Here is an 18,316-nt window from a genome sequence, read left to right on the forward strand (position 1 = left end):
ATCAAATGCCTGAATGTCTAACACAGCCAAGCTCATGTGAAATAGAAATGTTGGAATACAAGTGAGCTCTGTCTTATAACAATAGTCAGAGAAAGAAAGAGGAACTTTAATTAGAGAACATTTGATAATAAAGCAGATGTACTATCAAAAGTTCTCTATTGCAGCAGGAGAACTTCAGAGAACATCATTTACTGGAAATGTATTTATTTTTGATTGCAAAAAACAATTTTCTGAATGTGCTTGCTCAAATCTTTTTCAGGAAACGTTTGCTGTAATATTATCTTGTAGCAGTATATGAACACAGCTGTTCATTTCACCTATGACTGAGGTGTCTCATTTGTTTGAAATATTATCTTGTAGCAGCATATGAACACAGCTGTTCATTTCACCTATGACTGAGTTGTCACATTTGTTTGAGATGCAGTTATGCAGATGATATGATCCTGTATCAGTCAGCAGTTTTATCGGGTGTTTTCCACAATTCAGGTCAGCCTGGAAGAATGAAACAAACTCCACAACCTCTGTATAAAGGAAAGAGATGTGATTTTCTCCAGAAAAAAAATGTCACCTGACTTACTCTCTTTTTCCTCTTTTCTCCAGCGGACATACACGCTGATTGTAGAGGCCTGGGACTGGGACAACGCCACACGTAACCGTAAGTCTAAACTTCACATCCATCTCAATGCTGTGGCTTCCATACTCTGCTGCTGGAAGTGGATAAGGTTGGCGGTTAAAACAGCTTTTCAGTACAACGTCAAGACATGATCACAAGCATATTTTCTGTTTGGTTTCATGAATAGAAACATTAATTTCATAGCAGGTTGAAAACAAGGTGTGCTCTACACTTTAGCCTCCCAAGACGCCTCCATATAGAATACAGGTCTTGCTTCTTCTCAGCTATGTCGGCTCTGGCGGTCAGCGCTGACCAGCTGTATCCTGTTTTCCTTTGGTTATGTCCGTTGTGTGGACTCCTGTACAACCCCTTTTTCCCGTCTGAGCAGTAGCCCAGTCTGGGAGGAAGAGGACCCATTGAGGACTATGTCTGTATATGGATGTAGCTTTGATCTGGAGACAGTGGCATTTTTCACGAGTCTCTCATACCTTTTCTACACATGAAAGCATGAACAAAACTGCATTTATATACTGAACCATTTCTCTCTTGTCTAAACTTGGGCCTTATTTATATGAGCTCATTGCATCCTGTTTTGTCCATAACATCAAACACACTTCCACTCATGTATGCAGACAATGGAGAATAAATAGAATTTGACATCATAGCTCTTTGATTAGACTGTTTCATGCCTTGTGTAGTCTCTAGTTTCTGCATGTGGGCCTCCAGTGATTGTGTACATTTACAGTGATTAGTTCCGGTGTTTTCTGATGGATGTAAGGCCTACAGTAAACGCTGCTTGAGAAACCGTCCAATTGATTTCCTGCCAGCTACTAACACTTTAGTCCCGGCCAAATTGCTACAAAGGAGCAAATGATGTTTGTATTGTTTGGTCTCAGGATGCCAGATATAAGAAGCATTCCAGATGGATTTATATACGTTGAGGAAAAAATGTAGAAGGACTTTGATAAAACTAGCTTTTCTTAAGCCCTGGCAGGTTTGTGTTGCATGCTGTTCAAAAGCTGAATGGAGCTTGCTGTTAGGCCACAGACATCAGCTGACTTCACCCTTAATGTCATGGGTTCAAGAAACACAAACGTGTGGAACAAATGCTCCTTTCAACTGGGACATTTTCTGGAAGATCACAAAGGAGTCTGCTTGTAGTGGCAAACTTGTGTGAGGTCACAGCGGAGAGGGTGCATGGCTCTGAGAATTCTTTTTTACTGTTAAATAATAATGAACCTAAACACACACAAACAGATGTAATGCTCATGTTTTCGCCATTTCATTACGATCACTATCCTCATTTATATTTTAAGACGCTATAAATTATATCCTGCTACGGGGGGGGGGGGGGGGGGGCTGAAAACAGGAGTTAGAACAGAAGTACAGAACGTCGTTGCTATGGAGATGATACCCTGTCTTGTCTTGTGGCATTGGTGTAAACTGGCAGGTTTATGTGATTGGTCTGAACTGGGCCTTAGTCACAATAGTTAGTGGCCTTTGGTTTGCAGGTTGGTAGGATTGGTCGCACTCATTATGTCTACCTTCATCTGTTTTCACAATGATTATAATATCATTGCAGGTGCTTCACCCCATTCAAACATTTCATTAATAGAAGTCAAGGCTTGGTTTTTATGTATAATAAATTATATATTTTTTATGTTAAAAATGTCTCAAAATGATCACTCGGTAGTTGACGATTCATTTTCTATTGATCAAATAGACGAGTAATTGACTTCTCATTGCAGCTCTATACCCAAGTCAGTCAGACTAAGACACCATTCATCAGTACTTCTAACATCACACACTTAATCTAGATTTACAGAACTCTAAAATCACTTTCTACAGCCCACATAGTGATACTGAACACCATTTATCTGATGCTGTAAAGACACTGATGTCATGTTCAGTCACTGAAAAAACAGCTGGGATGCTGATTTGGCTGAAAAAAAGCAGAGCCATTGGAATTTAGCTGTTTTAGATGTTATGTAAATGTGGTAGTGGTGTAGATTGGGGTGTTGGAGTGTCTGTAGGATTAAGTGAGAAGCTCCAATGAGCTGCAGGCTCTGTGGCTTTTTTATGTTTCCCTTGGTCACATTGTAGAAATGGCATTCATCTCATTGTTATGCAGACAACACTCCGGTATATCTTCCTGTTGAAGCCTGACAACCTCACTGACGTGTGTGTTGGTTAAGTATCTAGAACAACTGAAGACGGGATGTCCACCAATTTCCTTTAGTTCAGTTTGTACAAAACATGATTTCAGAATGAGTCATTAGTGCATGCTCAGATTCTATCTCATCCTGACAAACATTGAGCATATTTTGAAAAACCATGCATGTGCTTTTTAATTGGAGAAGTTTAGATTAATGTTACATTTAGTGGCTTCTAGAGGGGTACCATCAAATTCCCTTGACTGCTGTTTTTTTGTATTGACCTCCTGGCAGCCATTTACATACTTCAATTTATATTTATATGTGTGCTATGGACTAATTCATACTGTTATCTAGAGCTGCAACAATTAGTCAATTCATCGATCAACAGAAAATTAAAAATGCTTTTTTTTATAACTGATTAATTGTAATTTTTTGAATAAAAAATGTCAACTATTTGATGAATTTCCTGCAGTTTTGGGTTTCCCATTATATTGATTTTTGGACTGTTGGTCAGATGAAACAAGACATTTAAACGGCATTTTTCACAGTTTTCTGATGTTTTTATAAACCCAATCATTGATTATGAGAAAAGAATCAGCAGATTAATCGATAATGAAAGTAGTCAATAGTTGCATCCAAATTGTTAATATTAATTGCTTAACTATTTAAGTCATTTTTTGCCAACAAACTCAGGTTCCAGCTCTTGAAATAATACATTTTGCTCATTTTCATAATAGTAAACTGAATATCTGAGTTTTAGACTACAATCAATTAAAATGTCAAATTCATCAATTGAGAAAAAAATCTGCAAGTTAATTGATATTAGAAATGATTAAGTGAAGCCATAATTTAGTCGTGAATCCTGCAGCTTCTACATCATTATTCTTTGTTACTGGTGTTCATTTGTTCACCCTTGTTACTCATTAAAGAAATGAAGAAGAATTTAAGTGGGGCAAAGAAAGTGGGTGAGAAATTGTCAGTATGGGCACAGAACAATAAAGAGCACTGTAAATAACACCTTGAAACACATGACGGTCTGTATCTGTGAGACATGAGAGTTGAACTTGTCTGTCCTGAGTCAGCAGCAGCGGCCTCATCATGTCTTGTCCTACGTAAGAGCCCACCGGTGCATTGGTCTGTCAGTGAGATTCCTCTCCTCCAGCGTCACGTCCTCCAGTGTGCCTCTCTCCCCTTCCCCCTGTGTCCTCAGGAAAGGCAGCCGGCTGTTTTCCTTGTGTTTATCGAGCAGGAAGTGGAGTGGACTGGGCGGCCGGGCGCACTGTTTAGACACTGAGGTAGCAGAGCCCGGCTTGGGCCCGGAGCCCATTGTTCTCTATCTGGCAACTGCCGGGGGTTATTTCTGTTATTGTTGCTTAATTCTGTCTGACATTGTGTCAGTCCCCAGCAGAGGAAGGTGTGTGTGTGTGTGTGTGTGTGTGTGTGTGTGTGTGTGTGTGTCCCTGCTTGCTCACTTCTAAATGTCTATGGTGCATTGCAGCCTAAAAGCCATGGAGAAAAAGGAAATAGCAGACCCCCTATTTCCACAGAGATTGTTTGCCAGCGTCGATCCCACTGTGATAAAGATTGCTTTCTTTCTGGAAGCTGACGCTGTCGTGAGCCCCTATGGAGGCGAACAATGTTTAACGCGAGTGTCGGCGCGCTAGAAGCTACACAGTAGCAACCTCCAACACACAGGCGCTTCATGACGACACGCGCTGGGCTCCGAGGCCGGTGGCGTTTTGTGCCGTCGCCAGAAAATGGATCAATTTACACACAATGAATTTCAATTGCGTACTTAAAATTCAGTGAGTGCTTTGCTTACACGCAAGACGCACGGACGCACAATGTGATATCACAGTCTGGCTGTCTGCTGAATAAGAATGTGCTGCTTTTTTTTGTTTTCTTCCATTGAGGGCGATGAATAAAAGAGATTCCCCATCATTTTCTGCTGTCACTGCTTCAAATAAGACTGTACTAAAATCCATAGATGAAAGGTGCCTAATGAGTTGACTTATGTTTGACTTAATTGATTTAGAACTTTGGGAAAGATGGACTTATGGCTGCTTTCAACTAATGATTACTTTCATTATCAATTTATATAATTAGAATTTTCCAGGGGCAAAGGTTACATCTTTGAATGTCTTGTTTCCTTCATTTCTATGCTCATCATCCCAAAGATACTACAAAGAAAAGCATGAAATCATCACATTTGAGAAGCTGAAACAAGCAAATACTTGTCATTTCTGCTATAAAAAATAACAAATGATTTATCTATCATCCAAATTGTTGCCAATTAACACACACTTGCACTTCAGTCAGAGATTGACTGTGTTTTGCAGCAATGCAGTGTTAACTCTCACAGCTTGTGTGTTGAGCTCTGATTGCAACCGAGGTGATAAGCCACTTAAATCCCGATTCATCTTGCCAACAATCAATATAGCCGGTAGACAACAGCCTGGACAATGCACACTCATTAAATAGACATTTGCTGTGTGAAATGAAGTGGGGTTACTGTGAGTTACTATGTGTTTTTCATTTGTAAACAAAGAATGAATAGCTGAGACACGGGTTGAAGTAATGAGAGGATATTTTAATAGCTGCAGCTGACATGACTGATTTATCTTCATGTGGTTTACCTTTCAGATGAGGACGAGCTGCTAATCGAGCGCAGCATTCACACCGGTATGATCAACCCCGGAGACCACTGGCAGACCATTATGACCGACGGCCCCGTTGCTAGACTCACCTACCGTATCCGTGTGCGATGTGACGACAACTACTACAGCAACAAGTGCAACAAGCTCTGTGTCCCTCGCGACGACTACTTCGGACACTATCGATGTGAGCAGTCCGGGGCTCAGGTTTGCCTTGAGGGCTGGATGGGTGACGACTGCAGGACAGGTGAGCTGTCAGCTTCTCTGCAACTGTTGACTCTAACTACTAATGACGGTGCTTAATAAAGAAAATGTGACATCATATTATCTATACTTAGTCTTCCAAGCCTTTGTAGGAGTGCCAAGTGGGATTGTGTAAGCATTCCACATCCTGTGTCCTGTGTACCGATGCTTATTTTACTATGTGTAGAATGGCGTGAGCGTCAGCCGTCTCTGTTACTATTTGTGTTCATTTTGGAGTTCATCGGGGGTTTAGTCAGGTACAGGCTAATCTGCCACAGTCTGCAGATGTTATCAACCATATATAGCTAGTGAAAAGAGGAGGGTCTTTTAATGAGTAGCAGCAAACTGGTAGGTAGTCAGTTTGCTAATTAAACTGTTTTGCATATACATTATTTACATTTTGGTAAGCTTTCTAGCTATTGAGCTTATAACTTAGACAGTAATTAGTATTTTGGATACCGTATATTCATTTTGAACAATTTCTGGTTTGGTATTTAATCATTTTGCTGTTACAAAAAATATTAAAGGTCTACTTTAGTTTTGATTCTATAAAAATGCAATCAGCTTAGACTACATATGATAAGTAAGCTTAAATTCAATATTCATACTTTTTTGATCCATTACACCTATCAACTCGTCACATTAGGTCTTCTGTACATATTGCATCCTTAAAGGCAACATAACTTCTACCCATCCTCAGTAAATCCACTCATTCAGTCCCGTGTGTGTGTGTGTGTGTGTGTGTGTGTGTGTGTGTGTGTGTGTGTGTGTGTGTGTGTGTGTGTGTGTGTGTGTGTGTGTGTGTGTGTGTGTGTGTGTGTGTGTGTGTGTGTGTGTGTGTGTGTGTGTGTGTGTGTGTGTGTGTGTGTGTGTGTGTGTGTGAGAATGTAGCAGCGTTAGGAGTCGTGCCTGTGGGTGGTGTCGGAGAGAGAGTGGGGGGCCTCAATAAATCACCCAACTGACCTTAGAAGACGAAGGGTTGAAAAAGAGGAGGGGCGAGGAGGAGAGAGGGTGCTGGGGTTGTTTTTTAAGAGGGGGGTAGTGTTGTACATGCAGGCTATAAAGTTGTCCCTTCTTCGCCCCCCACCCCCCCTCCAAGCCCTGGTCAGGGTGCCATGAATTCTCACGTCTTGTTGCACTTGTTAGAAAGATGGTCTCCTCCTCCCATGTCTCCATGTTGTGTTCCCCCTTGCTTAAAAAAATATCTGTATGGGAGAAAGTGTGGCGGTGCATTTCTCTTACATGAATCATAATGTCACCTTTTTTAATTTGTTCTTCTTTTATGCCTTCTTTTCAGCGATCTGCAAGCAAGGCTGCAACCTGTTACTTGGCAGCTGCACTGTCCCAGGGGAATGCAAGTAAGATGATTTAATGTACAGAGGGTCTTTATTTCTTTGGAATCAATTTGAATATCTGACACAGAGACAGGAGTGTGTGTAATAGAAGGAGAAGAAAATAGACTTCTTCCAGATTAGACCAACACAGAAGCTTATAAAGTGTGAAAAAATTATGATGTCAGACGCCAAAACAGAGGCACCTTCAAATCCAAGCCGTTATATTATCGCGTCAGCTTTTCACTTCCCCTCGGGCCACATCTCCACCTCGGTTCAGAAGAAAAGGGCAACGGGCGCGCCTGCCTTTCTTGTATTTTTAGCCGCCCGAAATCCTCCGCAGAATACCAAGCATCTCATCAGCTCTCTCTTGCCACCCGGGGCCCCGAAGAAAAGGAGTCGCCGGCGTGTGTGAATTTGACCACTGTAAACGTGCCGGGAATTGTCATATCCCCCTTCCCATCCGCAATGCAGTCCTCCTTGAAGGGCCGGGGGGGGGGGCAGTAGAGGAAATGAACATCCCACTGTGTTGTGTACGTTTCCCAAAGTGGAAATGACAGTGAGATAAAGTGACGTGGAATGGCCCCCATAGGTCCACACTTCCAGGATGCGGTACATCCCGTCGTCATTTGTAAAAAAAGAAAAAGAAAAACCCCCTCCTGCCCCCACCTGCCGGATGAAGGAGACACTTACCTCACATTATTAGGAAAGGAAAGCATTTGGCTCAAGAAGAATAGGGGATGACCAGCTTTTTCGGAAACTGCTTTGCATTTTTTTGTGGCTGACTTGATCAGCAGGCTCGCATCCTTATTCCAACTAGCAGACGAACAACAGAGGGAAGCGTCTCATTCCTAAGAAATGTCACTTCCAAGTCAACAGGAAAAGTGACATGAATAGGAGAGAGCGGCGATGAAAGAATCGTCCTGCAGAGGCATGAATTTAATGAAGCCTCAGGTCACAGAAAAGCTGCCATTAAATCCCTCGCGATCTCATGCCCTTTTCATTCCCCCTCCAACCCCCCTTTTATTTCATCACAGTTTTATGGGCTTTGCAAAGCTTTGCCTCGTTTGCCACAGGCTTTTGAGAAACACAAAAGCCGGTACATGCCTGTTGTTACGCTGCCCTGCATTGAGGGATTTTTATTTGCACACATTAGGCTTGTTCTGACATATTTTCGGAGGCTTGCCGCGTCCCAAGAATCACTCGGGCACGCACTCTTAACACATTTTTCACCACTCCGATTGTTTTGCAACCTTTTGACATGTCCAAATGCAAAAGGTGTTGGATTCCACCTCACGCCCACGCCCTTAGAGGGGGTTTGATGAGTCCTAATGATCTCAATACGGCCAAGCATGAAACCACAGAATGAGCCTTTTGATACCTTCAAAGCTTTAAGAAGCTGTGGCTGTGTCTGCCTGCCAAAGTTCTGTTAGTGTTATTGCTTCATTGCTGTCAGACCCTGTGAAGCTAATCATATACAGTGAAAGAAACATGGCAAGTATTCTGGACCCCCTACCAACCCCTCCCAACCCTCCCCGAGCCTGAGAATGGCAGAGACTTTCAAAGGCATCGTCTCTCGGAGAGGCAGCGGTGCCGTCTGCAGGAGATCGCCAGCTCAAAATAGCAGTCAATTGACAAGACAGCTGGCTCGACGACACCGCAGCCTTGGAACAGCCGAGCGCTGTCGTGAAGCTGCAGGCGCGTGCACGTACGCTCTGTATACACACAGTTGTCTCCAGCCACTCGCTCGCAGAACCACTGTGCCACCCTTGTAGCCCCCACCTACCCTCCTCAGCCCCAGACTCTAACCCGAGCACGGGAGCTGCTGGAAGTATTCTTAACCCCTCCTGCCCTGGAATGTCACCCTCCACTAAGATTAGTTGGCAGGAGGCCTTGGGACAGGTTGACGCAAGAGTAAGATAGAGTATTAGGTTTGTTTCCAATGCCGGGCAGGTTGCACTCGAGGGGCTTCACCCTCAACGCCAGTCGTCTCTTTCACACCTTCAGAATCCCCCCCCCCCCCGCAAATAGGCGTCCGCAGATTCAATTTATATGACATTATCATGATTTATTATCATGCATAAAACAAATTTAGTGTTGGCCTCAATATCTGAGAAACTTGGCATTTAGTGGCAGCCTCTCGCTTGGTGTAAACAGCTATTTAGACTTTCAAAAACCAGGATAATAAACTCTTAGAGAGTAGGAGACTCACAGGCTAGTGTATATGTGTCACTGTTAAAAAGAAAGTGACAGATTAACCCCTCTAAAGATGATTAACCACTGATGGATCGGCCAGGACTCGCTCCAATCAGTATCATATATCTATTTTTTTTTGCTGGTCATATTTACATGTCACAATCCCACACTCCCATGCTAAAACTAAATGATGAACTGCAGCAAAGATATAAATATAAGATATAATATTGATTACATTTTTTAATTAAATGCATTCTCTAAGTCTGCAGAACAACATAACATTAGAAAAGAACCGGGTATTCATTCCCTCGGTACGGGAGTTTTGTCCTCCTCCACAGCTCTTATCAGAGGCATGGCAGTGGCAGACACATGTGCAGCAGCATCATGAGCTTCACCTTCTCCCTTTATTCACTTTTTTCTAACTCATTCAGTATTGAGCGTGCTCAGTAACCAGTGACACGCTGTCAGCTCAGAGCAGGTTACGTGCACACAGTCATCTCGGTGGAGATCCGATATGTGTGACAAGCTGTCATATACTCAAGTTCTCTTTGAACTTATTTGTCTTTGAGAGAAGGGAAATGGGACATCTCTGCATTTCAAATATCTTCCTTCAGGTTTTATTGACTTTATTTTTCTTGGCTACATCCACAGCAGAAGTAGGACCTTTTTTCATAGATATGTCTAACTTTAATGTAAGCTTAGTATAAAGCTGCTGCAGATTGTTTTCATTTATTGAAACTGAAGCTGTGCTCAATTATAAATGATAAACAATGTTTAATTACAACCTGGATTAAAAGGAACATTTAAAAAGATATCAATTATGTTTTCTCTTTATTTAAAATAGATAAATAAATCTAGCATATGGAAATATTCTTGATTAGAGAGAAAGATCATGCATTAGAAAAGGGGAAATAATTTATGTTCATGTTTTGACTTCTCTGTTTGACAGGTGTAACTACGGCTGGCAGGGCCAGTTCTGTGATGAATGTGTGGTTTATCCTGGATGTGTTCACGGGACCTGCAACAACCCCTGGCAGTGCAACTGCGAGAGGAACTGGGGTGGCCTGCTGTGTGATAAAGGTATGGAAAAGTTCTGTTTTGTTCTGATTTCACCACCTCCCACGCAAGATGCTGGCACAGTCCCCACCCTCATCCTGCACGCAACCTCAAGCTGCAGTTGACTGTATTCCTCATGAGTCATGATGAAGCGATGCAGTCAGAGTGGAGATGCAACAGTCATTAGCTTTGTTGGCTTCTAATTAGTTTGGTAGGTTGATGGTGATCACTTGCCTGGAGCACTTTCCTGTTATTGAGCTGTTTTAAACATGTAGAAAGCAGGTGGAATAGGTTTGTTTTGTGTTTTTAAATTGCAGTGGGACAATATTTTACTTTAATGGCTTATACATTTGAATTGTCCTGTCACACAAAAGCTCATTTTTACTGGTGATTTTAGAATATTATATGCTCCACAGTCCTTTGACAATTGATTCAAACACCTGAAATCTCCTCAAATTAGAACATTGGAAGCAAATGATTTGTCTTTCTCTTCATTTATATCTCAGAGACATCAATTCATTGATATGTCAGTTGTTATGTGTTACAGCATAAATCTACCTTGTTATAAGGTCAGAATGGTCTTTACTCCCCATTCTCTTTGACTGCAGAACAGCAGCTGGATAGTTTTACTGCCTGTGTGATCTGAGCAGCAGCAGGGACACTCGATCCCTGCACATCCCTTCGTCACTGAGGGCTCTTCGGGGGATGAGAATGGGTCCTAAGAACCCCAGTGGAGACAGATCCCTGCTCATTTATTTACCAGCCTTTAGGGCGACCTGTCCTGTAGCCTAAGGATAGTGTGCAGGGATCAAATGGGGTTTAGTGGAGTTTGTTTTGTACATGGAAAAAAGAATGGAAAGCTTTCTTAGCCTGCCAAATTGCATATTTGGAGCTTGTGTTTGTTTGAATTGTGTATCTTAATCATCTGCCATGGCTTTTTTTATATGTAAATTGTTTTTCCTGACACCAAATTTCATATAGCTAGGACTCAATAACTACTAAAGGACTAAATAATAAGTGAAACAGAAACTGGTTTGTTTGCTCACCACTTGACCATATCCAGTAAATACTGTAAAACCTCTATCATGATCCAGTGCAGCAGAGTGGTTGAGAAAACACTGCGCTTCCTGTTAAAGCTGACAGTTGGTGCTCTATACCGAGCAAAGACTCCAACAAGCTTCCTGGGAACTCCCGGCACCAACAGGATAAATGGCAAAACAAGCAAAGAGCTGTCTGACTCGGTCGATCCAATTAGCAAAATCTGATTGCAGAGTTGTAGCTGACATTGTTCCGACCGTTTTAAAATGTTGAAGTAAAGTCTTCACTCATGTCCTTTCAAATGACACCTGTACAATAGTGTCAGTTTTTCAGTTGTGGTCTTTTAATTACCTGATTATTTTTGATATTGCTATTTTATTTAGCATGCACAGGTTTTCATTTAAATTAAACCACCCTAACAATCAGTATCAAGCTACCATTTAACCGTAGATAGAATTAGAGTTGAGCAATATATCAATATTATATCGATATCGTGATATGAGACTAGATATGATCTTAGATTTTGGATATCGTAAAATTGTGATATGGCATAATTGCTGTCTTTTGCTGGTTTTAAAGGCTGCATTACAGTAAATATGTCATTTGCCTTTACCCACTTAGTTATTAAGCCCACATTACTCTATATTCATATTGTATCGTGTATCTACAATATTATCGCAATATCGATATCAAGGTATTAGGTCAAAAATACATGATATTTGATTTTCATCCATGTCACCCATCCCTAGATAGAGTGATTGAGGACACAGCTTTAATTTTTAGAGGGTTTGACTTCAAAACTCTCAGCTTCACCCTAACAATCAATTAAGTTTATCGAATTAGATTTTATAAAATGATAATGGAGTTTTTGAGATTTTGAACCAGGACGGCTGTTTGCCATCAATATAGATACCTCAATTCAGTTTCAGCAGCTGTGCATATTGACAGACATCAGTATAATGTATCACACAATAAATGGTAATCACAGTATGTAGGCAGGCGAAGGAAGCTGCATATTTTGGAGCGTGACGCCTACATTGATGCAGGGGTAGTTAAGTAAGGCGGCAGAGATGAAAGTACTTGACCTCTAGTTAAGGCAAGATCGATTGATTCATTTAGTGCTGTTTCTATAAGTTGATATATCTGTACATTTGGTTATTTGTATTTTAGTGTCTCTAAATGTGTGCTTTTGCCTCCTGGTCTCCTCCAGATCTGAATTACTGTGGTCGCCACCAGCCTTGTGTCAACGGAGGGACCTGCATGAACACCGAGCCAGATGAGTACTACTGCGCCTGTCCTCAGGGCTACTCTGGCAAGACCTGTCACATAGGTGAGCGAGAACCCCAAAGTGGACACCCACTGTAGGGGGGGGATTCATGTAAAGAGATACAAAGAAATGAGAGATTTTTCAATAACACACGATACTAAGACATGCCTGATGTGAAAAGATGCCATTAAGACTGTATTGGCAGTTGTAACCTATTACCTGAATTTGTGAAATTTTACTTTTCATTGTGTAACCACGCCCCCATCTCATCCCTCCATCAGCCGAGCACGCCTGTGTTTCCAATCCCTGCGCCAACGGTGGTACGTGCCACGAAGTTCCCACTGGGTTCGAGTGCCAGTGTCCGCCGGGCTGGGAAGGTCCGACCTGTGCAAACAGTGAGTCGCTGTGCTACTTTGAATCATCTTCTCTCTTTTGTTAATACACATGCACCATCATGCTCGTCCTTTGTAAAGTTGCATCTATAACTCCTCAGCCATTAAAGGATTCTTCTTCCCTTTCCTACTGAGTCTTTGTTCGTGGTATTTACTAATCACCTCTTCATCCAGCAACCTTCATTTGGAGTTAGAACTGCTTACCTCAGCTTTCTCCCTCTCATCCTCTCTCATTGTTATCGACCATCTTACAGTATTAAGTCTGATTAAAGTCCCAACACTTCTTCAAATGTGACATGTTGGATAGAGGCAGAGTGAGTTTTCATAAGCAGAGAGTGAGTTTTCACGTGTGTTTTCTCAGATTTCGACGAGTGTTCCTCCAGTCCGTGTGCTCAGGGTGGAACCTGTGTCGACCTGGAAGATGGCTTCGAGTGTGTGTGCCCTCCACAGTGGGAAGGAAAGACCTGCCAGAGAGGTAAGATTCAGGTGTTCAGCCCAAGAAAACACACATACACATACACCTATTATGTACCTATCACACCAGAGGTTATGAAAGTGTTTTATGATTTCATTTTTTTTTGGCAAATAAGCTCTTATTTCCACCTAGAGATTTATTCTACTGCCAGTTCTTTCCTGTTTGTACCACTTCCTAAAACAAATAAATGGCCTCTGAGACACAGGCAGCATTTCTCACTGCTCTGGTTAACTGTATTTTTGGATTAAAATTGGCAACCAGCAACCTGAGCCCCATGGCCAGAGTACAAGCTGTCAATATCCTGTGTGAGCGCGCAGCTGCCCACAGCTCTGCCTTTTTTTTTTTTTTGTCAATGACTTTATGAGCTACTAGCGTGTCTATATCCGGCTGTTTGTTTGTCGCTGGCGGTGGCATTCGTTTCTATATCGCTCCCATCCTGACAAGCGGACGTGACCGGCGTGAAGCCAGGAAATGGATTACGACCGGTAAACAAAGTTGGGGTGTGTGTTGGAAGGGAGAGGGAGGGAGGGGTTGAAGGCAGGAAAGAGATCCCAAGAGTTCAGTGTCATCTTACTAGATCAGATCTCAGCTTACAGGCGGCAATTGGCCTCCTGTCTTACCTGGAGATGGGTGTGTGTGTGTGGAGTGTTGGGTTTCAGAGAGAAGACAGGTGTGTGTGTGTGTGTGAGTGAGCACAGCAGGACTCCCTGCGGACTGCCTTCCCCCTCCTCTGAATATTTGAGCAGCAGTGCTTTTCTTTGTTGTAACACTTTTGATGTCTGTGGTGAATATTTGTGAGTGAAACTGTGCTGTTTACACTCGTTTCATCCGAAGAGGAGCGACGAGAACACAAACTGTCATCTGTCAGCTGTTGTTTCCTCGAGGCTTTTTAGGATGCGTCAGGAGGAACTTTATCAAAGTCGTTTTATGTTTGGGTTTTGCATACAGAACTTGGATTTCTTAGTGACCCATATTCTCAAAAATGGAGAATATGGGTCATTAAGAAAATCAGTTTTAATCTGATATACTTTTCTTATTTTTAACTGAAATTATATATTATATTGTGTTCATTTTGTGTCAATGTGTATGATAATATGGCTGTTAATAATGAAACAGTTATCTTTATGTCTGTACTGTAAACTGTCCAGTAGACAAGAAATATGTGGTAAGAGGAAAAAGGGGTATGACATGCAACAAAGGTCCACAGCCAGTCACAATGATATACAGCTTGACCTCCAGATCATTCAAGTCCAACTCACATTTAATTGAAACAATGTAAACCTAACTATATTTCTTCATTTTTGGTTATAGAATGTTCTTTCACAACAAAGAACACAGGATAAGGGATTACTAGAGCAGATATGTATGCTGTAGTAGACAAAAAAAAGAAAATGTAATTTCATTAGGGCTAACATTCACTCACGCAAAACTTCACTGGTTCCAGCGTCTCAAATGTGTATATATGCTGCTTTTCTGTGTTTTTATAGTGTTGTAAATGGATATTTGGGGTTTATGAATGTTTGGTCAGACACCTGGGACCATTTTTGAGTATTTTATTGACATTTTACAGATTAAACAGTTCATAAAAAAGTCAAAGGAAATAAATGCAGTAAATTTTCTTTATTGGGCATATGCTTAATTCTTAAATAGGATTGAATGGACAGTAAAGTTAAAGTCAGGGGATTTGTTAGAATTGGTTAAAAAAACAAATAAAAACTGAAATAGATTCAGGCTGATGGATTTAAATTGTTCCTAGCATGTGATTTGTATTAAATATACTGTATTATACATTCTGCTTTAATGAAACCAATAGCATCTTTTCATTAGACCCTCCCTACCTGGTAAACACCCACATCTTTTAAAGTCCCAGTTAGTAACACAGGCTTTCTGTTATAAGTTTGGAGACTTTAAGCCCAAGCACTGATAGCCCTTTGTGATGTCATCAGGGTTATCTTAATCAAGTTCAAAGAGCTCAAACACACGCCACCACATTTAATAGTTAAGTAAAAAATGACAGACATTATCACTGCTGCCGCCAGTTCTTTCATTTTTTGGTTACCTGGGCTTCAAATATTAGATTTCTGGGTACTTTTCTGTCTCCCTGTCTTTTTCTTTGGTTTGTACCTTTTGATGGACTGTGTGTTCTTCTGCGTCCTACCTTCACAGATGCAAATGAGTGCGAGGGAAAACCCTGTGTGAACGCTAACTCTTGCAAAAATTTGATTGGTGGATATCACTGCAACTGTTTCCAGGGATGGTCTGGACAAAACTGTGACATCAGTCAGTATTTCTTTCTCAAAGTCACTTCTAAATTTCTCTCTCTCCACTGGCGACCTCCTTTCCTGGCTATTTTCAAACGCCTCCTCTCACTTCCCTGGACACATCACATAGGTGTCGCATGCGGTAACCTGTTCCTTTCTCGTCTTGGCAAACTGAAGCTCCTGCTCTGCCATCATGACTGAACTTGCATGCCCAGTTCCTCTCTGGATCCAATGCATGCCCAGTTACAGTCTATACAAGGTCTATCTAACACTCTGTTGGCTTCACTAGTTTCCAAACTTTTACTCAATGTGCACATATCAAGTTGTAGATTGCACTTTAGAATGGATAGGTCATTTATGGCCCAAGACCTGATCTCTATGTGGCAAATTTGAATGTTTTAATAGTGTCTGCTCTCTTTTCAGAGATCAATGGCTGCCATGGTCAGTGTCAGAATGGAGCAACATGCAAGGTATGGATGTTTGAATTTTCAACTTAGTGTGATTAGAAAAGTTGAATATTATTTCAGCTGGACAGTGACTTGACTCTTTAACCGATTTTTTTGTTTCTTTTTGTTTTTGTCAGGAGGTTCCGAGGGGTTACCACTGCCTGTGCCCACCAGGTTTCGTTGGTACTCACTGTGAAATCCAGAGGAACAAGTGCGACAGCAGACCTTGTCAGAATGGAGGCCAGTGCCACACATTGTTGGATGGCTTTGTGTGTGAATGCCCACAGGAGTTCTCAGGACAGCTGTGTGAGGTGAGTCCAGTTTTGGAGTTCCCAGTACTGGATAACGGTGGTGGATGCAGAGATAGAATATTGGCAGGTGTTTCTTTTTCCTTTTTTATTTGCAGCTGTTAAACTAAAGTGGGCAAACATCACATGTCCTGGTAGAGCTTATTTAAGACATGGTAACTTCATTATGTAGTACAAGTGACCAATTGTGTGTCACATTCCTGGTTTCTTCAGAATTTACAGAGTTGGATTTATCAAACTGTTAACTGCACAAAGTATAATATTTATACAGTATAAATAAGATTAAAAAGAAAAGTCCTGTTGCTGGAAATCTGCAGGCGAAAATTAAATTTAGAAGTTTTAGTAGTCGTAAATGTTGACTTGAAATAAATAGAAAATATGAATCCAGTTGCCAACGATACGGTAGACTATCACGGAGAGGGAAGAGGTAATGTTATGCAGCAGGTGTAGATACACTTTACAGCAGAGGATGTTCCCCTGGATGAGGACCGTGAGGCAGCTGTTGTAAAATCTTCCTGGAACCACAAAGCTGTATAAGCTGCCATGGCATGATTGTGTGCCAATAAAACCATCCAATCTGAAAAAAAAGTTGTCAAGTGTCTTGGCAAGCCATGAAGATCATAATGTAATGGTGAAAAGAAAATGAGTACTTGCTTGATAGCCATTTGGATTTTGGAAAATATACACAAAGTGGTTTTTAATGCCATGCAAATGCACTAACTGCACTCACCCTTACAACACTGTCATCTGAGCCAACTGTCCATTGCACACTCCCCAATGTGCCAAATCATGACTATGATCTCCCTAACACAGTATATTCCCAACCCTACGAATCAGACCCACCTTTCATTGCAAAGTTCTGTAGTAATTTATAGTTTTATTTCCTACAAACCTTACATATCAGTGTCCTTGCTGCAGTCTGTTATATTTGAAGTCTGTGTTTGAAGCTAATGTAGGTTAGCAGTGAGGAAACTGACACTTCACTTCATCTCTTGGGCCCTGAATGGAGGACATTGCTGGTCAGGAGCCAATCCTGATTTAGCATCTCTACTATAAATATGAGCCTCGCTGAATGAGGTGACGCTGGATTACTGCCCGCATACTACAGAAGTCTGATGCCTGCTATGGCACAGTGTACATCCTGCCCCACGGTGCCAAAACTACAACGCCTGCAGCGTCATATTTCTCTGATTAGTATCTATGTTTAAGTCTGAAAGTTTGATTGTGTAATAGTGTTTTTGCCCATCCCTGATCTGCATGATGTCTTCAGAGGAAATGAGGACAAGTTGAATCACAGTGGAATGGCCACAACATAAAGAGTCACAGCATTTACTCACTTAGTAGACATGTTTGTCTTCATCATGCTATAAAAAAGTATACATTTTGAAGTCCATCTTATAAAGTTTATACAGGGAGACAGCCAAAAACAAGACTTGAATGGAAATGTTGTTAAATGCCTTTTTCCAGAAATAGGCCAACAACTATTGGACATGTAGCCATCAAATTGGGTTCAAACATTGATAAATTACTGGATAAATACTAATGTTTAGGGCTAATTAGCAAACGTTAGCATGCTAACATGAGCATGTTAAAAATTACACTAATATACATGCAAAGTGGATGAATAGGAGTGATGGTTGAGAGACCAATATAAAGAGGAAGAGAGGAAAAGCAAACTATTCTACCTGCATAACATTAGCGTGTTGTTCTGAGTGTGTTGGCATGCTAATGTTAGCATTTACAAACTCCATCTGCTGAGGCTCATGTGATATTATAAAAAGCTCCAGAATAGCTGATGATTTGATGATCAACTGCTGTTTCCCCGGGCTCAAGACTCAACTTTTAACCTTATGTTTTAAGCTTTACTAAGGTCAATAAAA

The 18,316-nt window shown here is 41.3% G+C and overlaps 1 protein-coding gene across 1 annotated transcript in view; it reads left to right on the forward strand.

Moving 5' to 3' along the window:
* Positions 1 to 18,316, forward strand: part of jag2b (jagged canonical Notch ligand 2b) — a 47,940-nt gene that overhangs the window by 19,709 nt on the left and 9,915 nt on the right. Inside the window, exons 3-12 of the mRNA XM_053336523.1 lie at positions 601 to 655; positions 5,413 to 5,670; positions 6,964 to 7,024; positions 10,143 to 10,273; positions 12,498 to 12,617; positions 12,836 to 12,949; positions 13,308 to 13,421; positions 15,588 to 15,701; positions 16,106 to 16,152; positions 16,266 to 16,439. Of these exons, the coding sequence (XP_053192498.1) occupies positions 601 to 655; positions 5,413 to 5,670; positions 6,964 to 7,024; positions 10,143 to 10,273; positions 12,498 to 12,617; positions 12,836 to 12,949; positions 13,308 to 13,421; positions 15,588 to 15,701; positions 16,106 to 16,152; positions 16,266 to 16,439 (1,188 nt within the window). The remainder of the gene's footprint in view (positions 1 to 600; positions 656 to 5,412; positions 5,671 to 6,963; positions 7,025 to 10,142; positions 10,274 to 12,497; positions 12,618 to 12,835; positions 12,950 to 13,307; positions 13,422 to 15,587; positions 15,702 to 16,105; positions 16,153 to 16,265; positions 16,440 to 18,316) is intronic.

Source organism: Scomber japonicus, chromosome 17 (assembly GCF_027409825.1).
Source record: "Scomber japonicus isolate fScoJap1 chromosome 17, fScoJap1.pri, whole genome shotgun sequence".
Lineage (NCBI taxonomy): Eukaryota > Metazoa > Chordata > Actinopteri > Scombriformes > Scombridae > Scomber > Scomber japonicus.